This window comes from Branchiostoma belcheri, unplaced genomic scaffold, assembly GCF_001625305.1.
Source record: "Branchiostoma belcheri isolate BF01 breed outbred unplaced genomic scaffold, Haploidv18h27 scaffold51, whole genome shotgun sequence".
In the NCBI taxonomy this organism is placed as follows: domain Eukaryota; kingdom Metazoa; phylum Chordata; class Leptocardii; order Amphioxiformes; family Branchiostomatidae; genus Branchiostoma; species Branchiostoma belcheri.
The window spans coordinates 812,166-839,117 of NW_017804143.1; the positions used below are offsets into that span (position 1 = coordinate 812,166).

The following is a 26,952-nucleotide window of genomic DNA, read 5'->3' on the forward strand; positions in this document are numbered from 1 at the left end:
GATTTTCAATTGTGATAATCTCGCCGCTCTATCCCGTCATCTGCCGGCTCCCGCCGAAGTCGAAGCGTCTGGGTTCCATAAAGATGGCAATCGCCGCAGTTCGGCCGCAAAGCACGATGGGAACGCCGAGATTCCAATCCAAAATGGCGACATGGAATCCTTGATGCATTTTCGGTATGACCAAACATAAACACTAACTTGTTCCAAACAGATGTTTCGACATCGGCTTCTTTTGGGTGTGCTTTGGACATTTTTATCGGGCTTTCTTTTTTGTATTGGTATCTTTTTATTTTTTCACGCCACCCATAAGGTAACTGCCTGGCAAATGGACACTGCCTGGCAACTCAGTGATGTCATGTCAATTTGATTCTGTCTTGCAACCACCAAAAAATCTGCTTGGAGATAAAAACTTGCTATACAAAGATGTCGCAAAAGACAGCTTCACTCTTAACATACATACAGGCTTAATGAAAGAATTCTGATATCAGAATACTTTCTTTTTAGACTGAGCTATGAACTGTTGTTGTAATGTCTGGCGTTGTTTCAGTACCAAGGACAGGGACGACAACATTGTTTGATCGTCTTTGCCTTTTCTAAACCTTAAAGAATATTTTGTCCTTTCTAATGAGGAACTGACTTTTTTCTTTCAGTAAGATTTAAAAACATATTCGCTTGAATAACAGCCAGAACTTTATTCATTTCATTTCAGATCAAAACTCAGGATTTATAAGTGGAAGACCACCCTAACACATTCCTAGCATACTGATCGCGATCCGTGTTGACGGAGACACCGATCGGGATCTCTACCCGGTAGAATCAGCGATTCTGCCAGATCACAATCTCTCCCCTGACATATACGTGTATATCCTTAAGTGTTACTATGGGTGTAGTCTGTACCGATGAGTGCTGTAGACAGATGTTATATTTATAGTAGAACGGTGCTATTTTGGGTATTTATAAGAAACTTACTGAGCAGGGAATATCTTTTCCTAGAATTGTTTACATGATTGTCTCAGCAGCGTCAGTGAGACTGCTTCATATAGCTAACATGGCAGGGACGCGTTTATTTTTTCTCAGATTCATTTTAATATCAACAGTTTCATTTTTAATTTCTTCTAAGGGTTTCTGCTATGCCACGTCCAGAAGATGAGTCAGAGGGTTTCCTTGTGTAGTCTCTTCTTTTTCTTACTCATCCTCGGGATGTCTCAACAAAGCATCAAAATTCTGTCCCAATTCCCACACACCGATAATATTTTCTATCGTTCCTTGCAAGACAAGCACCCTCCCCCCATTTTTCGTATCTCAACAAACTATCAAAATTTTATTCCAAATACACCTTTGACATTTTCTGTTGTAATCTGCCAAAGTCACCCCCACTCTCTCTCTCTCTTCTTCTCTCTCTATACCGTTCCCCTCTCTCAACAGAGTCATCTAATTTTAATTTTAATTTATTGATTCTTTTATTGCATTGTATGATAAATCTGACCACTTGTTATTTGTGGACATTATAAGTCGCCCGATGAAAGGTTCATAGCCGTACAAACGTAAATACCCCCAGCAAGCTTTTTGATTGAAAGTTTATTGTAAATACATGCCCGAGGGCTAATTGCAGGTACAAACAACATGTATGAAAAAAGAAAATACAATGGTATGAGAGACTAACATTATACTACATTCTACAACATACATGGTACTAGTTTAATTGGTCATCCTAGGTGTCACGATTCGTACTCAACGCGAAGGAAAGTAACGGAAAACTGCTCCGTCCCCGGCCGACATTTCCTGACGCTCTGAGGTCTGTATCTGGGTCCTGTGCGGACGTACCTTGCATTCAGGCATTGTACCACAGGCACACATGACTGACTGGGATCTAGATGTCGCCGCTGTGATGCGGCAGAAAGATCACGTCATAGATACAGTACAGAGGCAGTCACGGATCTCTACCAGCCATGGCTCGGAAAAGTCTCGGGGACACACACATGTACACACACGCACGCACACACGCCGAGCCAAGAACTACCAGAAAGTTTCTTTCTTGTTCTTGTTCTGTCGAAATTACTCCAGTAATAGCTAGCTTCCGGGTGGCATTCTCCCGGTCGGAGAAAAGGTTTTGGTTATTATAGCCATCAAGGTAAATTGACCATGACAATCCATTGGGACGCGGTTCCCCCGTCGTGCGACAGACGCTGTTGACGGTCACATAATTGTCCCCTTCCTCGTATCAACGACGAGACAGCGAATGCGTTTCGAGGACGGGCTAGTCTGCAACTCCCACCCATGACAAATACGACGGAAGATCCGACATGACATATTTTCGGAAGTATTCCCGCTCTTTTTCCCTTGAAGCCTTATCGATGGCTGTATCAGCCGCATCCATTCAGTGGTGTAATCCCCGGTGGAGCTGGAGCGCTGCGGGAGAACCGCCAATATCTCGGTGACTTGTTTCATGGCGGAACAATGACATTCTGCGCACACGTGGCGAGGCGAGATTGCATTGGGCGCCGAGCTCGGCGCTTCAGGACGTCGGCTTTGCCTGGGGGCCGCGCGACTCGTAAAGTTGACAAAACTTGTACTTATCTCCCGCCAGGCTGCGCCGATTTGAGCGTCATTTGCCTTATCACATCGGAGGACGCGTAATCGAGTATGAAGCGTTTCGTGTCGGAACAAACAGAAGAAATTAATGATGATGTACGCTGTAAATGTGATGTCTCGGAAGACTGATCGACCCTTGAATCCGCCACGCTACCAGCGATATGCCCGTACGTCACGCCATTCTCCATGGACTACTCGTGTCGTGCCAAATACAAGACTTATACCAACGAAAGTTCAAGGAAGAAAACTGATTTTTCACACAAGCTTGCCTGTAGTTATCTCCCCCAACACGCTGTTGAGCGGCTCAAATGACTTACTAGTGGATGGAGATTGGACCGCGCTACCTGAAAAGCCCTGCGGTGAAAAGGACAACGCAGATTGCGGCCTGGATGTTGGTTCCGCTGTCTCAACATGACATCGCCTGGCGGTGAGATGCGTAGACCAGCTCACCGAGAGACACGCTCCGCTTCCCCGTCTTTATACCCACTGGAATGAATAAACGAGCTCCAACAGACGTTCAACTGTAATGACCAGTAGTACACTTACAAGTTACACAGAGATGCACAAAAAGTTACGTTGAATTCCCTCTACAGCCTTGCCCCCGTTCAACTCGCTATCTTCCCACAATTAATGTACCCGTTATGTAGAACTAATACCGGATAAAAAAGAGACATGACGCTCTAAATAACCTCAGTCGCAGCCTTCCTGTAACCAGATTTGACATGGGGTACTTTTTTCCTGAGATACAGAACGTAAAGGTTTAAAACTTTACGGGAAAAGTAATACTCCGAATGTGACAGAAGTCACCAGTCAGCATGTTGAGTTCCAAACGTAGGTAAGATGACCATATTTGGAAGTATCAGCCTGTTTTGTGACCATATTTGTAGTTCCTATTTCTCGACGAAAGTCGTATACAAGCAAGCCCAACTTATAACTTTAAGAATTTAGGTAAAATATTACCATATTTGTAAGTATCAGCCTATGTAGTTACCAAATTTGGAATTACTATTTCAAGATGAAAGTTACAGGCGAGCACAACCAATTTTAAACGATTTTAGGTACAATAACAATATTTAGAAGTATCAGTCTTTGTAGTAACTATTTGCATGCCCTAATATCTTTATACCCACTAAAGGTGTGAAAAAACATTGAAGAGTTGGCATGGTGTCAAAAAGGCAGAGACAAGAAGCTATACGTTAACTCCACTGTAAGATACGCTAAGCCTGTACTACAGGTGTAATTGTGCAGAGTTCGCTCTTGTTGTCGTATCGGACTCAAAGTCACGCTTGCACAAAATTGTAGGAATCATTCTTGATAGTAGAGAATCTAATGTACTTGGACTAAGTTCAATCCGAAAACAGAATTCAAAAGTTTAACGTAGATGGGACAAGACCAACATGACATAAAATCTAGCGTCATGAAACATATATAGGGTGACTATTTATTGTAGTTACATGTGCTGTCTAATACTGGTTAGTATAGAATAGATTAAAGTAGTATAGTATAGTATAGTATAGTATAGTATAGTATAGTATAGTATAGTATAGTATAGTATAGTATAGTATAGTATAGTATAGTACAGTATAGTATAGTATAGTATTAGTATACTAAAGTAGTGTAGTATCAGTATAATGTAGTATAGTATAGTGCCATGGTTTCTCATTATAATTAGTAATCATCAATAATCAACATGATCGAAAATGACGCGGTCGCCATGGGCAGGTATCGGGCCTTGACCGGACCCAACTCAGAGCGGTCGCGCTCACGTTGGCCAGGTGGTCACCTTGGACAGGCCGCTTAATGCTCACGTCTATGGGGAAAATATTTGGGACCGTGGTCTCCATGGCCAGCTTGAAGAGTTGGTCACATTGGCAGGTTTGACTGTAGTTCAACTTGCAGTTATGTACACGTTGACATGTATGTGTTTGATACAATTGTCGTGCAATGAACATGTAGTAATGTAGTTAACAACAACGAGTATAGAAAATAGAGTCGTATTGCTTACGGAGATCTAATAAACCTTCTTGATAAAAAAAGGCCTGAAAATCACACTTGCGTCCTGTTTCACTGTGGTAACAGAGCCAGATTTTCTGTGCCTCAGTAAGACTGTGAAAGTTGATTAAGTTATCCCACGCACCAAACACCCAAAAGCACGCCGGGCAAAATCAGAGTGAGAGGGCGGTAAAAATCGACCATCGCTTCCTTGGCGTACAGTCATTGAGTCTGGTGGAATCAGAGTTCTAGACAAACCCAATTTCCTTCCCCTCCAGTTAACTTTTAGGACTACTTCTGCGCTCAAGACCGAAGAAATATGCAAAACCACTTCAACAACTGTAAGCATTCTTTAGAGCTCAGTCGAAGTGAAGATCACAGGAAGAATAGCTGAGGTCCCATGCAAGCTAATTGTGGAATCCGTCAAAAACCTTGGTCTGAGTTAGTAGTGCATATTGGTGAGTGCAGATAGCCTCTTTCGGGCTACAGAAGCGGCTTGAAAGAGTAGAAATTGACCAAATAGGCAGATAACATGCCAGTGGAGTTGGTAGAGGCTAGATCACCCTGTCTCTTGTTTAAGAGCACAGGAAAAGTAACTTAAGTACCAGGCTATCGAATCCGCTAAAGCCTTGGTCTGAGTTACTGCATGCATATTCATGATATTGGTGAGTGCAGCTAGCCTCTATCAGGCAACGGTAGGGAGGAAGAGAAGCGACTGAAAAGAGTAGAAATTGACCAAATAGGCAGATAACATGCCGGGGGAGTTGGTCCGCTCAAGGAGTAGAGTTAGCCGCAACGGGAATGCAGACACGATGTCGCGAATAGGTGTCTGATAGGTCTGAAATGACATCCTAAGGATCGGTCTCTTCCAGGAAAATAAAGCACGCTGTGGTGCTTTTACACGAATTTGCAGTAATTTTGTTTTCCCCTGACAACTCTTGTCCCACGGTACAGGGTAACAAGACATCGCAAGATATGGAAACGTCTCTTTTCCTATGTGAAACAGTCACTCAAAGGTTCTCCGGTCAGTGGCACAAACTGACGACACCATTCTGTAAACCGAAGGGTGGAATTAAGAAACCCCTTGCTGAATTATCGCTTCTTCTATAGTCTCTGCTAAACTTGCTGAAAAACAGATAGCAGAATTTGACAAATTAAGCGGGGTGCCAGGGTTAAAACAGACTTAAGAGATGGTACATACATGCAAGTCAACCAGACAACACCAGCGGATTCGGACTAGCCCCCTGCTCACGGTAGTTCGTGATGTGTGGCCCAAGGGCTAAAGAAATGGAGATGGGTGCAACCCTACGCCTCACATGGAGCGGACAGGGTACCAGAGATTTAGTCGGGTTTGAACCTAGTACATAGTTGCATTGCAACAGTGGGGGTTTATAGGCGCTACCAACTGACCCGGACGATGGGTAGACCTTTTAGCCGATTCGGTAGGTACGTCGGATTAGAAGCTGGTCCTCGGGAGGTCGTGGGTTCGAACCCCGGGACCAGGGGTTCGTATCTGTTTCTACTCGCTCCCCCTGTTTCTTACAGCATTGAGAAACAAATGCAAAGGACCCCGATAGGGACTTCTTCTTGCGAGTCTGTCATTTTCCGTTATGTCACCCCGTGACAGTGTTTTTTATATCATGACAAATGGCCCGGCATAAATACCACACGGTGAAGTCCAACGATACTATCGTCTGGGCGGTCCGCATGTGGCATCAGTTTCTGGTAGAGACCTCTTCATCAGTTTCGTGATATTTTCTAACCAAATTTTCGCACTTAAATACGGCAAGCAGAATTTGGCTGGCGTTCAAGATATGCCCATGTATAAGTGTGTACATATACTCTCCAAGCAGAGGTTTGGGTTTGGGGTTATTTTGGCGTGTTCTTAGGCTTTTTTTAAAATCGGAGTGTCTTTGTTTCACCCAATGGTTCCCGGGAAGGAGCACTATCACATTTCTTGAATAGGTTTGCCCCGCCCCGGGATGAGTGCCGGCAGAGTTGTTGTTTGGGGTGATGAAAAATTCCAGTGCAAAAAAGAAACCCCGATGAAAAGCCTTAAACACGTCAAAAATAACCCGATAACCCAAACCTCTGCTTGGAGAGTAGGTCTGTGTTAGCACGAGAGACGATCCTAGAAAGAAACCAGGTGTCCTCTTTTGTTTGAATTCATTGGTCTGTGTAAATATCCCCGGGAAAAGGAACATGCAGAATAAAACACAAGAACCACATAGCTTTGATATTAACTCACCTTAAAAGAACGTTTCCGTTTTGGTAGCACCCTCTAGGCTTTAGTTTTTTTTTTTTTTTTTTTGTGCACTAAAGAAATACATAAACAAGTAAATATAAAAGAGATATTAAATGTGATAACTCCCACAAAGCAAAATTATGTAAGTATGTAAAAACTATACGTACTGCTTTGGTATTAGAAAACAGTACCGAAACTAGTCATGACTAGCCCACTATAGTATATTATACTAGCCCTTATTGTAATTAAGTATTGATGTTAAGTTTTATTCTAAACATTTTTGTACTCTAAGTTCAATAGTTAACGAGTTGTTGCCATACATGGTACCGTACGTCGTGCAGCAAAGTTCTTCGGTAAACACTGCATTTTCAACAGCAAAAAAAAGCTGGCTGGACGTCCTGTAATGAATGGTTTTACAACTTTGGACTTTTCTTCAATTATCGGAACAGCAGTCCGGGGACTCCGGCGATTCTTCTTAAGGTGCCAGAAATTACAGTAGAATGCCACGGCACTTTGTCAAGTAATCCCGAACTTCCCGCACACGCTGAGTGAAAAAGTGGTGGCTACTTGAGTACGGGGTACCGTTAAAGGACATTTGCAATGTCCATGTACATGTAGAAGGGGTACGCCGTACTCTGAAAAAAAGATAGCCTGTACCAGGCTTCAGAAGTGAACATTTGCGACCTCCTAGAGGCTTGAGAGCGACAAACTGTACTCTTTAGCGGAACAACTCCCTTACTTGCGTATTATCTGTCTATTTTGGGCAATTTCTACTCTTTAAATTCCCAGGTGCCTCTGACGCCTGGTAGAGGCTACACAGTGTGCGTACGTGCGTGTGTTTGTGTGGGTGGTTGGGTGTTATGGGGGTGCGTTTGTAGCATAGATGTTCAACTTGTCCGAATTTACTTTTTTGCTCAAGTTCTTTGCTTGCTCACGGAAACTGAATGGACCCATATTTACACACTTCACTCCAGATAGGAGCAAAATATCTCTGAATATGTCTTTTGTTTTCCACTATAAACTTTCCTTTATTTCTTGTTATTGATAAATATTCAGTTAAACACTTTTCATGAGAACAGTCATCCATCAATTGTCTCGAACATCGTTTTTCTCTTATTTTTTACCTCCCGTCGTTGAGCAACAGTTTTAGAACTCGTTCAAGTTAAATACCGTCCATGCAACGCGTTACATTATTTTATCAATCAGGGTGGAGTGGAATACTACGTAGTAGATAAATTTTAGTCCGACAAAGAGAGTAGAGGAAGAAAATGCTTTAAGATGGGCACATCTACTGACAGGAGATAACTAGAGACGTACAATTCATCTTGTATTTCTGCTCTTACTAATGGTAGTCGCTAACATCGCAATGCCTGCAGGTGTATATGTATCGGCGCTCCGTGAAAAAAAAAGACAGCAATTCGTCAAATCAAATAATAAGGATCGCTTGCAAAACGGTAAAGTCCATCGTTAAGGCCACGGTTACATACTTCTGATTCCATTTGAAAGAAAGTGTTGTTGTATAATGTTCTTCTGATTACATTGTGTTGGTTTACCGTCGACAAAGGTCAATGTCCAAAACCGCACTTGTAGGATTCGGAAAATAGAATACTAGTAGTTTCCCCCCAGAGCGGGCGTCATGGTAGCGCCCGGGCCGGCAGCACGCATGCCCAGGCGGCGGCCCGGCAGAGAGCGGCAAGCGCGCTTAGTGTGAACCTGGCCCGGGCCAAGTCCTGTCTCCCGTCCCGCCCGGCCCTCGACACACGCCACCACACCACAACAACATGTCTCGAAGGAAACAGCGCAACCCAAAGCACCTCAAGCGTAAGTGTTCCGATCCCTTTGTCCTCATTGTGTGCGACAAAACCCGGGGAAAACTCTGGCTGTGTTGAGAGTGTCGTCTGCAGAGTGATGTCACTTAGGCCGGGCTACCCCGGGCCTTCAGAGCGTCAAAGTTTGCCTGAACTTTGTTTCCTTGTTGTTGTTCTCTTCTGTCATCGAAAGAGTTTCCTTACAAGTGATCCATGAGACTTTCCCCATTCCTGATCCATTAGGAGCGAGTGAAAGACGCCGTCTAAGTAGAAATGTTAACGTGATATCGGCAATGTTTTGATCCGCGCGTGTCCGGGTGATGTTGGGGGCACGGTGCGCCCCGTGTGCGATGCACCGTTAAGTTCACAACTTGGACTTCTGAAGTTGTGCTGGGAAGGTGTGGGGGGGACCCCGTGATGTACCCACGGGCACAGGCCGCGTGCCTCGGGCGGGCTTCCTCGGGGTGCGAGGCCGCTCACGTCCCGGGCGAGTCGCGGTGTGGTAGAGACACGTACATCACGGGGCTCGCCTGTGCAGCTGCCAGACTGATAGGCCTATCTCTACATCAACATCGCAAACATATCTCGGGAAAGTGGCGGGAGACGAGAAAAGGTTTGGGCACGGCTCTTCCTTTCCACCGAGCATTTCTGTCGCCCTTATCGGCAAGATCCGTGCAGCGTAGCGTCCCGACGACGCCCGTTTTATCCAAGGGAAGTTGGCTGTGCTGCCGCGGCTTTTACCCCGCGCCTGGGGGCGGCAGCCTGCATGGTGCCTGGGCAATGTGCTGCTGCTGTTGTCTATAGATTCGAGACTTGATAAGCCTGCACGATCCATTATGAGATAAGGGCGGATATGACTCCGTACCTCATGTCTTATCGCTATGTTTACAGCGGAGGCCCCAAGTAGGTTGCCCTGCCATCAAGCCAGCTCAAACTGCGATTTTTTTGGTCACAAACCCGGCCTTTTTGGACAAACGGCACGATTCTAACACCGGCTCCGTAAACAGATCGGCGCTATCACACCTAAAATTAATTATTCCAATGACTTTATTGCCCCGGTAATTGCTAATTTATCTATCACGGTCAGTTCAATAAGTATTTTGTTCCGACCTGGTTAGCACAAACCACTAATGGCCAGGCCCGCGAGTCCCTACATTTAAAACCCCTTCTTTTATGTCCTTTGCTGTTTTCCAGTGCCCTTGTTGTAGCCAGGCGCTCCTGCCATACATTGTAGTTCTATCAGTGTGATTATCTCCTGTGATAGTGTTGCCAGGTGATGGGTTAGCCTACACTGCACAGCAAATGGCCTTCAGTGAAATACTGCACAAAAGGTGATAACTTACTAGCCCTGCACTCATTGCGGGATTATTAGACAATGAAAATGTATCCATTGTCACAGCTATTAAAATCTGGTTCACCATCAATGACCTATTTTTTTTTACTAGTGAAACTTTGCCTAAAACTATGAACGAGAAAGCCTGGCATGAACAGTGTTGTCTTAACTGCCCATCTCTCGACTCCATAGAACTTGAGAGAAAAGTTTGAAGGATACGTCTTCCTTTGATAGATGTATGAAAAGACGGTTGGTATTGTAGGTTGGAGATAAAACTATAAAACTTTATCTTATCTTCGTAACGAATGTTGCTGTCTTTTTCGCTAGAATCTATGGACCCGAGAAGCCCATTTGTGTACACGATACAAAGATTGGATGTGCCTATCATTTTCGGTTGCCGAGACACTTTCTTTTGAAAGTGGTTATCAAATATTGACAATTTCATCTGGTGATTTTACCTTGGAACTACATCAACCCTAGAAATATTATGTAATAAACAGGTAATGGCAAAAGTGAGGAAGTTATTATAACGTGTTAGCATTAATAGCGCCAATTGTTCTTCTGTCTTGATAGCAGTATTTAGGTTAGTGCTTGGGGTGGTAATTGTTACGTTTCTCTTGCAAATTAAATATGATGGAAGGTAATGCACCGTATTAAAAGATACGTCTTGTTAAGAAAAATTTAGCATCACACAACTTGTGCACAGAATCAATATTTGCGTTTTAACTAATATGAATACCGAGTGATCATGTTTCATTCCTAAAACTTCACGTATTGGGAACAAAAATAAGAAAATAATGTAATAAAGGAATTAATCCTGCTAATTTATCGTTTTAGAAAAAGAATGTGCCGGCTTACCCTGCGCTTTATCTATACTTTCCACTTTTGACTTTTCTGAATACTGAATTGCATTCCTAAATCTTAACATGTTAGAAAAAAAAAGAAGAAAACAATTGAATTTGGGATTAAAAGAATTAATCCTGCAAATTTCTCCTTTCAGAAGATGCCGGGCGAGACCGGGCTTCTTGACTTATGCCCGTACTTTCCACTTGCAGGCACCCGGAGGCACTGAGATTCCTCCAGAGCCTTGTAGGTGTACTTTAAGACAGGGCAAAGTGGTTGCACTGCATTTACCACTCCACCTGGCCCCGGCCTCTTGTCCCCACTCTCACATGATAAATAAAAGTTGAGCCTTTCCATTTGCCCAGATCTGCCGGGAGATACCGATGATAATGAAGGTAATATTAATAAATAAGATAGGCTATCGGGTTGCTTGGTATTCAATTTGCATTCCGAGCCTTTCCAGATAATCATCCATGATTTTACAAAAATGTGATAAACAGGATTCTTGGCCAGAGCGTGGAAGATTAGCGGTGAAGCCTTGATAGTGGAAGATAAATAGGGCCTCTCCAGACTCCCTGTTTCCAAATGTTGCTCTGTGCCTTTTGATAAAAAGCCCCGATAAGGTAAAATGTGTCTGCATTGTTGTATGAATCATATCGCTTCATCTCGGCGCTATAAATCCAACCTGTGCCACGGCATTATCGGCCAGCGCCAAATAGCTGCGGCAAAATGGCAACTTTTTTCGGTGAATTTTCGTGCGGGAACAACGCACGGTGGTTGTGAAAAAGACTATGCCTGCACACCTTGAAGCTTAAATTGTTCTGCTACAATGGGACAAAAAAGGCAAGTTCACCTGTGGTAATTTGGCAGATCAATGAGATTGGACCTTATCTTGTCAGCATCTCGATGAATGATTGCTTGTTTGACTTTGGAATGAAGTTTTAAGGCGGGGTCCCTTGGTGCAAAAACTACTTAGACTACACAAGGAAAGGGCCAGGCAGATAAAGCTAAGTTTATGGTATGGCTATTTTCTCTCGTGCCTGGGTGTTTGAATGGTGGGACCTTAACATGCCAGGATAACGCAGCTGTTGGCTTGATATGCTCCATAGATTGTGGGCCGGGACCATTCCAGATGGAATTTTTCTCACGTTTAAAAGCAAACAGTCGTGGGGAAACAGTTGTTTGGGACAGTTCGAAACAAATCTCGCCTTCCCAACTAATTTGTCACTCCATGCGAGTGTGGAATGTTAAGATTGGTGGAAGCAGGCCTCCTGAACTATAAAGGGGCGTCAGCCACCTTGTTTTGTCAACTTTATCATTAGGAGTCAACACAGATAAGGCCCATTTTGTTACCATGGCAAAGGGCCTTCGCAGGGCAGCACTCGCTGATGGGCTATCTATGGCCTTCCAATGGCAGCTTGGCCTTTCAACTCCTGTATATCCAAAAGACGTCAGTTGCCTACGGTATCTGCCGCGTATCAACAATTCAGGAAGTGCTGTCTGTGGCAACACTAAGGCTCACAGAAACAAAGCAGGTGGTGGCCCCACACATTCAATTGGGAGGAGAGGGGGGTGGTGGTGGTGGTAACATAACATTAGGTACAAGGGGGTATTGTGTCTGTGACAAGCTGCCAGATTAGTGCAACTGCTGATGGAGAAACTGATAAAGTATCAGCATTAGTTGTCTGGAGGATTGTTAGATATGCTGTTTCTGACATTGAATTAGTTCTCAAATCATATGCAGGTGCTTTGAAATATCAAGAACTTTATTGCACGACAGTTATACAATACATGGTACAATGTATGGCAACAACTATTGTTGAACATATTTCTAAACAGGTATAGAATAAAACTTAACATCCTAATTACTAAAAACAATAGGGGCTAACGTGAGTATTACAATCAAACAGGGCTAATGATGAGTTTCGGTATTTTTTCTACCATAATATCTAGAAGAAGATTTCGAAAGCTGTAAAAAAAAATTACAAACATCTGAAAGGCCAATTTAGCTTATTGCAGTGGTCTAAAGTAATACTAATTGAGAAAAGGATAAGTGCAGAGCTTTGAGTTTGACATTTCTTCATACTCATAGCTGTATATTGTCAACTAGACTAAGGCAATGCCAGTTTGATTTGTTGGTTCTTGGATTATTTCAGAAAAAATATGAAGCGGAGGGCAAAAAAAACAGACCTAGGCATCCTCTGATAGCCCCTAAAGACTATAATAGGTGCCCTGAGGTCAATTTAGAAATGTACCAGGCTGGTCTACAATTGAAATGGATTTTAACATTTCATCAAATCGAATCTATTGTATTATATACTGGTAGATGGATAAACTGTAACAAGTAGGAAGACAAATAGCTTTCTTCAACCATTTGGACCAAAATATGAGCATTTTGAAGTTGATTCAGAACCCGAATCCTTTTTTTTTTCAAATCAACAGGCAAATATTTAAACATACATATACATATATACATACATACATACATGTATATGTATACCGTATACATTCAATGAACCTTAAATACTCTCTCTGTCTCTCTCTCAGAAACCTCTCTCTCTCTCTCTCTCTCTCTCCCCTCTCTCTCTCTTTCTTGATATAGTCAATGCTGTCTCAGTCCCAGAACACATATTCACAATGATATTAAACAATAGCCTGGGTGCCATCCTCTATAGTTTCTGCCGGCTCCCTAATAATGGCTATGTGATATATTAACATTCCCTCACAGCTAAAGTAATGTAATGCATTTTGAGGCTACAGCATAATCTATTTCATTTCAGTATTTGTTCAATTAGATTTACAACATTTGTGGAAGGATTGACATAACGTTAACAGGTGACTGTCTGACCTTTTTAACCTGGAGACTGAAACCGGGAAGGACTCCTGCTATTTTTGATAAAAAAGTGCTGTGGGTTCTTTAACATGCTCGAGTTGTGGCTTTCCTCAAACACGGAATCTCTTTATATCCCATCCGAATGGATGCCCCTATATATGAAATTTAAAAAATCTAATTTTCACCCGAGTCGAGTGAGGAAAAAGGTGTGAAATTAATGAGTGCCTTTCACAACATTGGGGTCTGCTAATTACCTAGGGACGAGACGCGGGAGCCCCTACGTCTAAGTCTAAGTAAGTATTACCTAGGATTCGAACCCAGGACTCTTACATTCAAACTTAATCTCAACCAAAAACGTAGTAAATTCTTTGAAAAGCACAGTCATACAGCTGTATCAGGAAAAGAAAGACTTAGGTACGTATAGATTCTTATTATTCATATCAATTCAATAACGTTTTTTTAAAATTGAAACAAGTGCTCCAAACCTTCATATAGATATTATTAAGCAGATGGTTTCATCTTTTAGGTGACAGATTTTTGTGGAATACCCCAAAAAGTTGTCTGCTATTTATTCATTATTCTTTTTCATATAAATGCCAGGATCATATTAAGTCCATGATATTATGATAACTGTCGTAATAACCCGGGCCTTCCAAAAAATGAAAGGGGCATCAAAAGTTTGCTCATATGCGTAGCATAATTAATCTTCAAGTCAAAGTCTCTTCCCACTATAACTTAGTATAGGACATTGTACTGTTAAGTGGACATCAGATGGATGACTTAAGGCTAGGTATCTCTTAATGAGGATCCATGATAGATGTTCCTCCAACCTGCAGTAAATTTTAGCCTTATTCAATTTCCGCTTCCGAAATTATCATAAGTTCCACTGCGTTTACCTACCCCCGGAGGTAATTAATTAGTGGTTTTGATAGGGACATACTTGCTGATTGCCCATGTTACTTACCAGATTTCCCTTCGTGTAGCATTTTAGAACAAGGGAAAGATACGTTAATGATAAGTGATTAAGGCAATTAATTTTTGTCGTTAATTTTTATTACAAACATTTACTCCAGGATTATGATATGGTTTTCCTTTTTTAAGTCTAGGCTTAATGACAACTGAACTTGTGTAAGTTGTAAGGATGAAACAAGACTCTGAGTCTGAGGCACTTACTTAATTAAGTAACCACTATTACAGCTAAGGGTCAGAATGATTAAAATGTTAATGTCCTTTCTTTCACATACATGTACTAATAACTTTGTTGAATCCACCTTAATAAAAAATAATATTATCGCATTGCCGATAGCTTTGTTTTAATATGGATTTCAAAAATCTACACGAAGTTAACTGATACTGTACTGGTTGTCTTTTAATTTAGCTGAAGAAGAACTGTTAAAAATAAAATGGGATAGATTGACAAAAAAGGTGCAGTAGAAAATTGTTACAAAAATGCAGATGTTAGGCAAAAATTTATTCTGGATAATATTCCAGGTTTTGGTACCAAATTTCTACAATAGGGGCAGTTACCCTAGCCTAAGGCTTATTCAAAGAGATAAGAATTCTACCTGTACGGTTAATGTGCTGTAACATTAATCATTACCTCATCATCACAATGCTAAGTGTTATTGCCACTTGCCAATGTGTTCAGGAAAAGCTGATCAACTAGCACACCAAAAAGCTGTGTAGTATAAATACAAGGACCCTCCGCTACTTAGCATTGATCAGAAGTGTGCTCCATTAACTTAGTTGCTTTGAAAATTATTTGCTGTAAAAATGTGTAGAGCTTTGGCACCAACCTCCCTTATTTTGTTATCTTGCATTAAGAAAGATGACATTGTATAAAAATTCATTTTTCTTCAAAGTTTTGATCAAAAGCTTTCACTTTCAGAAGAGTTCGTTCAGCTTGAAGATTGCCTCGGACAGGTAAGCTGTAAGAGACAAATAGCTTTTGCAAGCTGCTTTTATCTTTGTGCTGTACTCCCACCCTTGCAGTATTTATTCTTGAACAGGTCTGGTACAAGCTTAAGGTACAAGGGATGAAGCTTTTTTTTCACTTGGCAGTTACTTTCTGTTACACAGGTGTGATAAGTGCAATGTTTGTCGTTTTGTTAAGTACAGGCTCAAGCTTATATATCTCACAGTTATGCTAACTCACTGTAACAGATTGCAGCTATGTACATTTGGTACAAAGGGATGAATTTTTACGGCTTATGCTTTTTTTCATGGCAGTTGCTAAGGCAATCTGTTACAAGTGTGATGTTTTGTCGTTTTGCTAAGTACAGGCTCAAGGTTACAGTTGTGGTAACTTTCTACAACGGCTTCCAGCTCAAAGTTTATGTGTAATTGGCACATTTCTCACCTGCGATTCCGCAGTTTTGAAATGCTATCGTCCTGTCTTTGTCGTTACACGACGGTTTACGACAGTTCACGCGAATCGTTATTGTCTCCTGCACGTCCCTTTATTTTCTTCCAACGGTTTCTGAAAGCTAAAAAAAAAGTGAAGGGCGATGAAATAAAGTTTCTGATTGTCCCCATCTTAAGAAATGTTTCATTCCGTAATCTTCTTTTCTCGGAACGCCTGATCAAGTAGATTAAGGCGCGTCGGAACAAAACTGATGTGCGCAACACATTGCTATCTGCCAAGTACCAAGAGACTGAAAAGTATAATGACAGCCAGAAGCATGAATGATGTGCTTTAGTCAAAGCCACTGCCAAAGCAGGCAAACTAAACGCAATCTTTAAGAGTATGACTTATTACATTCTGCCTTATCATTTTCGTTAATGAAGGTCATGTGACTCTGCGGCTGATTTTGCCAGATAAGCTACTTCGGGCGCTTTGTCGGCATCCCTCCAGTAACTCACGTCTTATCACTGGAACGTAGAACCTGCTATCACAATGGAGACACCTTGTGCTTGCATTTTGCTGGTGATCAGTGGTGAATCCGAGGAGCTTCTTTTGGATAAGTCATTTTGCATGTACCATTATCCCGTCACATCATCTAGCTCATCAGATGGATTGATAATAGACGGGTGTTAGAAAACTGCTGCAAACTTATGGCGCTGGGAGTGCGGGGCAGACGCACGCCTCCGTAACTCTTAAGGAAGGAATGACAGCACATATCACCAGGAGAAGATTTCAATAAGTCACTGTATGATATCTGTGGTGGAAAATGAGGGGACCCCATTGGAGAGTAATGGCTCTGAAAGGGGAGCTTGAAGAGACAGAGAGAGGAGAAGACAGTCGCAAGATAGCGTAATCGCTCACCGCAGACACTCCAACTTCGATATAAAAACTTCACCGCAATATTTCATGGAACGGTTGAACATCATAATCATTACACTTTACCAGTGTGTAGTTCGCTGTTTTTCTGCTTTGTATTATGTGATTCATTTCATTTTATTCAGTATGATCGGTGAAAAAGAGTTCAAGGACCAGAATACAGTTAACGTTGTTGATGCAATGTTTAGGCTGTTTGCACTGACTCTGCTACATGTGTGACAATACTGACATAATAAAATAGTTAATATCTATACGAGTACCGATGATTTGACAGTGTACACCAAATATATATTATTCCACATTTTCCATCCTTGCTAACCTAACTGTGACATTTGAAATGAGAAAAATTGAGACAAACATTAAAAAATATTTCATGATGAGTCTCCACTGTTACTTGCATTTAAATAAGGGCTCTGATAATTGTAAAGGGTATATTATTGTCAGATATTGTGTTCTTGTAAATCCAATATTAAGGAGATTAATACATGAGTATATAGATTAAGCTGGTCACTTTCACCTTATGCATATTATTGGTCATCACAAAGATGTCTTAATTGTGAGATATTCAGGAGGGCGTCGAAATGTTTTTAAAAGAAAAATGACCCACCTTGGTACCTGACAAATCCAGAAAAGTGAACTCGATCCAGTTCTAGCCCACTGAAGTCAAGAGGTTGTAATCTCCCACTGGTCGAAACAAAGAAGACAGACAGTGTAGTATACAGGTTCATTGTACCAGGGAAATTCCACTCACTCTTTTGGACAAGAACAATGGACATTGGACCACAGCTTAACATCCCATCCAAAGAACTGTGACCCTTTTGGGTGAGCGACAACAACCAGGATTCAAACTCCCAACCTCTTGGTCCAGAGACAGGGTCGCTAACCACTGGACAACCCACTCAATCCTGCAAGGTAGCAGAGCACAGTTTTCGTCCTATAGCGATTCCTGTAGTTAACTTAAGGACCCCAAACAATACTGCAAAACCTTCACATTTCAAATCATACAGTCTCAAACCCAATACATTTCTGTACCACACAGCACAATTTACATCTGGCTGACGCTCACATGAGGCTTTCTACCCATTCTCCAAGAATATTCGCTGTATCATTTTCTATAGCCCCATCATAGACCCAGGGGGTCACCCATTAATGCTGTGTTCTGCGACCACAAAACAAGGTCACACATGTAGCCAGTGTACCCTGAGTCTTGTTAGCATTATCAGCAACCATCAGGAAAACAAACAGAGCAAATCAAATCACCCAACTGTCACTTTCAACTATCCAGACCACCGGTGATGGATAGCCAACAGGGCAGCAAAATGTTACTAGATGATTTTTTTTATATATATTTTTTTTATCTTGAAGACCATATTAATTTGAAATTCAAGGCTATGTACATTGTATATTCTGCCTGTCAATCTTCCCCCACCCATGTGCTGTCAACCTACTCCATCCGGACAAACAGACACACAAACCCACAGCTCAGCCACCCAAAAAAAGATAGATACAAATAACGGAACACAGTAACCAAAAATGTAGATTGCGAAATAAAACATTAGTTCCACAACCTCGTACCTTTGTCAAATAATGTTGATTTGTACAACATTACTAAGTAATTATATGAATGTTTGTTATTGATTATGATTAAGATTGAAACAGCATGTTTGCCTTTTAGTAATTCAGAAACATCGACTCTTGGGACAAATCAGAACTCAAAGAGAGAGAGGACTGAAAGTGCCACCCAATAAAAGAAGGGTTAAATTGCTTGGGAACAAGGTTGTGAAACATTTCATTGCCAAACTAAATGTCAACAACTTATTTGCATGAAATGATTTTTTACAATACCATCTATGGCAAGTTGACATCATTACTTTATGACCAGTCAATGTACAGATTACTAAAAAAGCAAGCAAGCTGGGTAAGGTAACGGTTGATACATGTATTTCGCTTAAAAACATGATACCTTTAAACACATGGGGAAAATATTCTACATGTAGTTGCTGTACCCTGAAGCACATTAGCCTCTGATAAGAATCATGTCTGGGTTTTCCCATTTAACTAATAATTTTAGAAATCAATTATTGTAATTAAAGGCAGTTTTACCACCTTACGACAAAGCATGTTGATGTAGAGTAATTAAACCTGACACGAGGATGGATAAGAAGCCTTGTACCAACATCGTCAACTGAACTTGAACTGGCGTGGTGAAACATTCCGATTCTACCCCTCGGCTTTGCATACCCTGCCTGCGCCGTACAGAGGGAAAAAAAAGTAGCCATCCGATTCTGCATGGATAGTGTGCGCTCGGCAGATAACTCATAATCAACCTGAACGTGCAATTCTCCCTGAAGGTTACCCGTGATGTAAGCGGGAAAGGTGAAATGGCTTTCCCAAATCTTCATTTTTATGCAGTCAAATCGAATTAGGCATTAGCTCCATTTACACTTCAGATGCTATCGTTTGGGAGAGGGTATCAGATATAATTACAGAAGTGGATTAACCCACCCGCTAATCTCCTAGCTATCACTCCTACCGGGGCCACTCTTGGCTGAAAACCATCTTTCCGTGCTCGCAGAATGTAGTCTGTCCAAAGATTTAACTCATTTCATCATAAACCCACGAAATGCTTCAATGTGCTAAGATTGCCAAGAAAAGTTTGCCAAGATTTTCATATTCAGGAAAGTCTGTACCTTCATTCACCTTTGAACTTGATTGTTAAAAAAATGTCTGTACAAAAAACATTTCAAAAGCAGTTCAAAAGGAAACAACCGTTCCCTGTTCATTTTAACATAATACATGTATTTATCACACTTTTTTTACAGCCGTTTGTATATTTAGAGGGAGAAAGAGAGGGTGGAAAGAGAGAGAGAGGGAGGAAAAGAAGGGAGAAAGGTCTATTACCTGTACTTGAGTCAAGGTGGAACTAAAATACATAAAATACATTACTAGTATATCTGTCAGGAAAATAACAGACCATGTACAGGTTACCTCACATTCATAGTCCTTTTCTTTTACCATAAATAACTGCAATAAAATGAATGTGTACTGATTCAGTTTCATTCATTATGAGGACAGTTATATGTATTGAGCTTTATTTTTTTAGATACAGTTACATTAAATGAAAGTTTATGAACTTGCAAAATATTGATTGAAGCCATAAATAAGATGAGGATTTCACTTGAAATATGAGGAAATCTAATGGATGACAGACTCAGGGAGTCTCTAATTAAATTAGATAGCATCCTATCTTGTCCCTTACTTAAGTAGCTTGTTTGATAGATGAGGCTTAAGGGTGTAGACTTGTATCTACAGGGAACACCCTCCAGGTAATAATTTATTAAACATGGGACAGACATGTACATACCACAAAACATTTTATTAAAGTCCTACTGACAGCAGAGATTTAAGACTGCTTGTCACAGTTTGGTCCCTGTAGATCGAACCGTGACAGAGAGATTCATATGCCAAGGCTATGACATGTATGTATAAGAGTCAGTTAAGTGACCTGGAAGTTCAAGCGGTAACTTTCGTGGTATAAACCCGTCCTGAGACCGTTCTCCGCGCGTCTGTGGACCGCCAGACGCGGCCGCGGCCCGTAACACGGGGTTGCAGGTTCGGTTCAGGTTGGGATGTAATCTGGTTGGCGCTTGATAGGATTGCAAGTGCGATGGAGCCTACAAGTCTCTTCTGGCTGTGACAGGGTCTTGATAAGCCTGGCTCCGCATTCAGAAACACCCAGTATCACATGCACCTAGTCTGCTGGGTCATGACAGCGCGATTCCAGATTAGCCGAAGAAGAGCCGGTCTTACATTGGCTGCTGATCTCATTTTGGGAGATGGCTTCTCCCTTACGCCATTGAATGATGGAAGACCCCAACTTCAGCGCGTCAAGTGTCCCGCCGTCGTGGCCCTTTCTTCTCGGAATATGAGAAATGACTCCGCCACTCATCAGATGGTGACTTTTGGGGTCAAAAAGTATAATTTTGTAGATGCCGGTAGCAGAGCTTTTAAGTCTCGAAATGGCGATAAAATCAGCGGTATACGACGCAGACCAGAATCTTTTAATTGCATGGGAAAATCCCTCCTGCCCAGAGGGAAGACTTAGCCGGATAGTCAGTAGACAACCTGTAACAGGGTCAGCTCAGACTTGATATGCTTAGTGGACAGGACGGTCTGTTGAATCACATATGGGAACTCTATAGCTGAACACTCAGCAGTGTACAAAATGCATTTGGTGCCTAAAGATGTGCATGTATATGAAAAAGTCTGTACTATTCTTTCTTTGGTAGGACAAGCTTATTGCAAATGCAGCCACACAATGGTAAAATTGGAGCTACTACATTTTGTACTTATTTCTCGTGTACCTGCACATAACCTGCACATAAGTCCATGTACTGTACATGTACCATGGGTATATATGAAAGGAAGGCATAGATGTTTTGTGGATTTTCATCAATTGTATTGACTACAGCTGTTACCTCCAATGGAGTGTAAAAAATAATTGCTATGGTTTCTGAACAGGTTTTAGTATAATCCATACTTTCTAAATTCTGATCATGGGTGTTGCAAGCAAAATTGTCTGGTGCAGGTAATTTTCAATGCAGAAAAAAGATTACATGCTGTTTGTTTAAAGGTACATTTTACTGGACAAAGCATTTCACAACTAGAATAGATACATATAAATTTAAACAGGTTCACTGTACCAGAGAAATAGCCGTATCTTTTTTGACAAGTCAGTGAACAATGGAGCACAGCTTGACATCCTGTCCTAAAGACTGCGACCCTTCCTTTAAAGCTACTGCATCCAGGATTTGAACTCTTGATCCAGAGGCGTGCTATAGTTGGCTTATAATATCTATCAAAGATTACATGACATTCTTTTTTTTACAGGTACATTTACCGAAGCATTCAACAACTAATACAGATGCAATGTGCAATTTATACAGGTTCATTGTATCAAAAAATTCCAACAGCTCCTTTTGACAAATACGGTGAAGTATCATGAACTATCATGTATTGTCCTATCCTAATGACTGCAACCCCTTCTTTTCACAGCTACAAATGTACTGCATCCAGGATTCAAACTCATAACCTCTTGACCCAGAGTCATACTACTGTCAGCTATCTATTAAAGGTTTCATGCTGTTTTTTTACAGGTTCATTTACTATTGAAAGCAAGCCTTTCTTTCCACAGCTACAAATGTACTGCATCCGGGATTCAAACTCACAACTTCTTCGTCCAATGGCATGCCAATGTTGGCAATATAATTCCATGCTGTTTTTGTTACAGGTACGTTTACGGAAGCGTTTGACAACAGTGGTTCCCTGCCGGGCTGCCTGCAGATAGAAGAGAAGGATGGGCACGTGTCTCTGACCGCTCGGGATGAACTTCCCGACGGTACAAGATGGGGGCCATACGGCGGCGTGGTCATAGCAGGGGAGGAAAAGGACGAGCAGAAGGGACTCAAGGTTGGTCAAGAAATCTTGAAACGTTTGCCATAGTTGTGTATGATATTTGCTGTTTTTGCGGTGACATCTGATTTGATTTGATTTATTGAAATTGCAACAGTGCAATACACGTGGGACACAGGCAGCCGTTGCTGGTGTTGTGTCCCACACATAGAAACAAATACTCATTTTCACTTGAGTTAAGTGGGGAAAGTCATGTAAAGTGCCTTTCCCAAGGGTAGAAGATCGGTGTCATGTCAGGACTCGAACCCAGGACCTCTTGGTTCTGAGTCGACTACTCTTTAAACCAGAAAAACGTGTCTGTGCCCAGTGGTAGCTATTAGGCTTATGGTACTGTCCTTGGTGCTGATTTTGAACTCCATTGACTGTGCATGTATGTGCTGGTGGATTGTTTCTGTAGATTTCTCCCACATTTACTATATACATTCCCTTATTGTAGCCTTCTTTAGACTGACATAAAAGTAGACTTTCAACTATTCCAACTGAACCATTGCAACATCTTTGTCTTTTTGATTGAAGCTTCTGACATGCTAAATCTTACATTTCCTGTACATGTAGTTGTACTAAATGTATCTTGCATTACTACCTATTTTTTTTTTAAATGTTTAAGTTTGGGCAGAGACTCTTCAAAACATGCTCCTTTCTATGGATAATTTGCACTGTCCTTGGTGCTAAATAATACTTCTTTATACTGTTCTTTGGTGTTGCATTGTTATACACTTTAGAGGACTGTGTACTTTCTAAGTTTCTAAGATAGCTTTCTATACAGTCACATGTTGTTATCCCCAGTTCTATACCAAGCCCAGAGTTTCACTGTCCTTGGTGCTGAACAAGAATTCTTAGCCCTATTCCCTGGTATCAAATTGTTTCTAGTACTTTAGTTTGTTATATAGCTTTCTGTACACATGTTGCTGTCCCTAGTCTTATACCAAGCCCAGAATTTCCCTGTCCTTGGTGCTGAAATGAACATCTATATGGCCTCCTTCAGTCAATATTAACCATGGTAAAATCCTAATTGTTAACACAGTGACTATTACAACTGCTAATGTTGTGTGTTCTCTCAGGTCCCTTGTGAGGATGGAGAAGGCTGTACTGTTGTGCTTGGGGATCCGTCACACTGGTTACTCATGTTAACTCCAGCAAGCAGCTCTGAGGAACACAACACCACCATCTGTACACAGGGTATGTCTCCTTAACATCCTGCAATATCTCTGCATTTTCAAAAGACTGCACTATTTACAAATTTGGTAAAAGGTGGTGGATGGAGAGGGATGGGATTCACCTCCAAATACTGTGCCTTAAACACAGGTTAAACAATGGTGATTCTGCAATGGTCCCAATACTACGATCTGGTGATTCACTACAGAATCCATGAAGAATAGTTGGAGATTAACACTTATGGAGATCCTAATTATTCAATTTAATTAATTAATCATCCTAATACAAACAAAATAAACAAAACCCACTGCCCCTATGAGGTCAAAAAGGCCACCTTTACCTATTTTGTTCCCTATTGTCTCCTAGCTGGCAGTATCTGGTGTGTTGTGACCAGGACGGTCGCCCCCGGTGAGGCTCTCCAGGTTCACGGTCTTCAGGAGGCTGACTTCCCGCAGGAGGAGACTAGCCAGGACGTCACGGATGACCAGGAGCCCGCTGGTTACCATGGCGACTATCAAGAAGATGTTTCCTCACCTGAAGAACAGGTAAGTCTTCTGCTTTTTTAGGCCAAGGAAAAAAATGTTGTGTTTCCTGTTTCAGTCCTGAAGAAATTAGGGTCGGTAGGTAGGGATTTTATTTTTATGGGTTCACCACACCACGAAGTGGTGTGGTGAAACCATATTGCTTTTTCTGATGTTTCTTCTCCTTCTCCTCCTCCTCCTGCCATTTTTTAAATGGATTCAGCTTCTTCATTTTAGGGCCTAAGGTCCTGAAATTTGGTATGGAGGTACAGTGGGCAAATACCCCTAGGCGTTTTTTAAATTATTGTGATACAGGCTTTTAGAATGGTTTTATTTGAGTTTTTTGGCTGTGTAATAGCTAATGTATTACTGTGTAAGTGTGCAGTGTTTACCACATTTGGACATGAGTCATCACAATGGCATGCAAGGCATCAACCAATAGGCATGCAGCTTTCCTCTATTCTCCTTGCTGATTGGCTGTTGGGATTTAACTGGCTTAACTTCATTTACACCTGCACAGAGCCATGCCATACTGACAGTATGTCTGTATTCAAGTGTTTTGGTAGGTATTTTAAGCTTTCCTGCTCCAGCATTGGAATGCGGGCTATGAACGCTTCTTTTTATCTTGAAAATCAACAGTTTGCATTATGCAATCCTAACCAATAATGTAGGGAATAGCTATCCAACTGTTGTAGTCTTAGTTGTATGTTACTTCATACTATAGTTATATCAATGTAAAGCATTGTTTTCCCTTGTGTTTCTCATTCTTTCCCTGCCATGTGGTAAAATGTGGTGAACCCATCGCTATATTTGCTCCAAAGCAAATATTGGCCTTTCTAGTTATTTTATTTTTTTTTAGACTTCAGTGATATTTATATAGGGGCCCAACTTATACAATACAGTTTGACAAAGTAAAACTTGCATGAGGACACTTTTATTTTCAATGTCAATGTTAGAAAACCAATTGTAAAACATTTTATCACTCAGGTGTCAGATCATGGAGCTAGGAAAGGTTGATCAGCTTGAAAAATTATGTCCCTTGCAGCACAACAAAAATGTTCATTTTTTTCTAATAATATTTATGTGTAATTACCAAGTTCAATGTACATGTGCTTAGTTGCCTCTTCAGTTGACATATTATTTATGATGATAAAATGAATTTTTGCTTGGTGCTTTTTGCTTGGCTTTGTTCCAAAGACCTTTGACCCTGTGTACAATGGATCTCTGCTAGCTTATCAAATCAAGCTAATGGGGCACAATTCCAACAAACAGTTGGCAGGTATAATTGTCATGTCTTTACAATGTTTGTTCCTTTCTGAAATGGATTGCTCGTTAAATTTGGCCTGGACATGTCAGATCAGCAGATCTAGACTTAAGAAAAAGACAGTTTGGTAGAATCCTGTACATTTACTTGGAGAATATTGTGGGTTCTTAAAGCAGTGTACAATAGCCAAATTTTTAAGCTAGTGGACACAAGATGGAGATAACTTGGGTTGGATTCCTGGTTAGACATTGTGTCCTCAGGAGAAACACTTTGCTTCCCTCAATCCACGCAGGTGTAAAATGGAAGCCTGACTTCAGTTGGGGAGGTAAAAGGCAGTGAAAGGAGAGGGATGGACTTTGCCTTTCTATACTGTGCTGAAGCACAGTAGATCAACAACTCACTGTCCCTAGGCCCTATGGTCTCAACATGGCTAAGGGACCTTCAAGTACTTCTTCAGTGTAGGACTCAAATGAAACAACTGTCTGCAACCCCAGAGTAGTAGAAGAGAGAGAATCAGTTTTTACCTTTAACCACATCTAGTACGTATTTGTCTTTTGTAACAAGGATGCTAAGAGCTTCAAAGTTGCCAAATCAGAGTCCCAGGACACTCCAGGCTCTACAGACAACCTGGATACAGATGGGATGAAGGGAAGTGACGACAACACAGATGAACCCCCAAACTTACCTCAACATGATGTATGTCTTCTCAACTGTGTACATGTTTATTTATTTACATACAATTGTGCACATGTTTATGCCTTACTCTTTTATTGTACATTCATGCCCTTTTGCGCTAAGTACAGGCATACAGATACATACATACATACATTGACATTAAACCTGTAAATCATGCTAATCATGGATTCTAAAACTATACTCAAATGCATTATAGGTTCAGCTTCTTCTTAATACTATATTAGACTGATCAAAATGCATAATGAGTTTTTTAATACTATGTTGTAAATTCAAGAGGAGCTTTCAAAATTCCTAATATCTTTAATGATAATATAGTTGATGCATACATGTACATGGTGAGATACCAGGTAACAGGTTCTAGAGTAAAGACTAACACAGTATAGCTTGAACCAATTGTTTAAGAGATATCCTTTTCTCATGAATAGAACACCAGTGACGGACCAGACAATGACATGAGTCCAGGAGCTTCACTTCTCCAAGCAGGGTCTTCCTCAGGTGCTATTTCTTCTTTTATGGCTCGTTTTAAAATGTAGGTTTTTCTCAAAGGTGCACTATGTGACACGTTTGCACCAAAAATTGAATATTTCAGTTGAAAAAATCTTCATGGATTAATAATTTACGTCCACGTCAACATGTTTGTGCATTTTTCTCACATTTTTTACATTTAGGCCACACCAATTTAATTTGTTGGTTCTCGGATTCGCCTTTTCGTTTTTTTCTGATTTGCAAAAAAAAAAATTTGATTCTGGTTCTGAATCAACTGAAAAATGCTCATGTTTTGCCCCCAACAGTTGAGGATAGTCCTTTTCTTCCTAGTTGTTACAGTTTTCCCATCTATCATTGCAGTGGTTTGATTAAAAGTTCAAAATTCAATGTTTAGATTTTAACCCAGCCTTTTGTGTTGACTTCATGGCTCAT

The 26,952-nt window shown here is 41.1% G+C and overlaps 1 protein-coding gene across 1 annotated transcript in view; it reads left to right on the forward strand.

The window, feature by feature from the left end:
* Window positions 1-8,528: 8,528 nt before the first annotated feature.
* Window positions 8,529-26,952, forward strand: part of LOC109480586 (zinc finger protein ZFPM2-like) — a 24,366-nt gene continuing 5,942 nt past the window's right edge. The window contains exons 1-6 of the mRNA XM_019782819.1: window positions 8,529-8,650; window positions 22,217-22,395; window positions 23,460-23,577; window positions 23,920-24,098; window positions 25,903-26,034; window positions 26,460-26,529. Coding sequence (XP_019638378.1) covers window positions 8,611-8,650; window positions 22,217-22,395; window positions 23,460-23,577; window positions 23,920-24,098; window positions 25,903-26,034; window positions 26,460-26,529 — 718 coding nt within the window. The 5' untranslated portion in view covers window positions 8,529-8,610. The remainder of the gene's footprint in view (window positions 8,651-22,216; window positions 22,396-23,459; window positions 23,578-23,919; window positions 24,099-25,902; window positions 26,035-26,459; window positions 26,530-26,952) is intronic.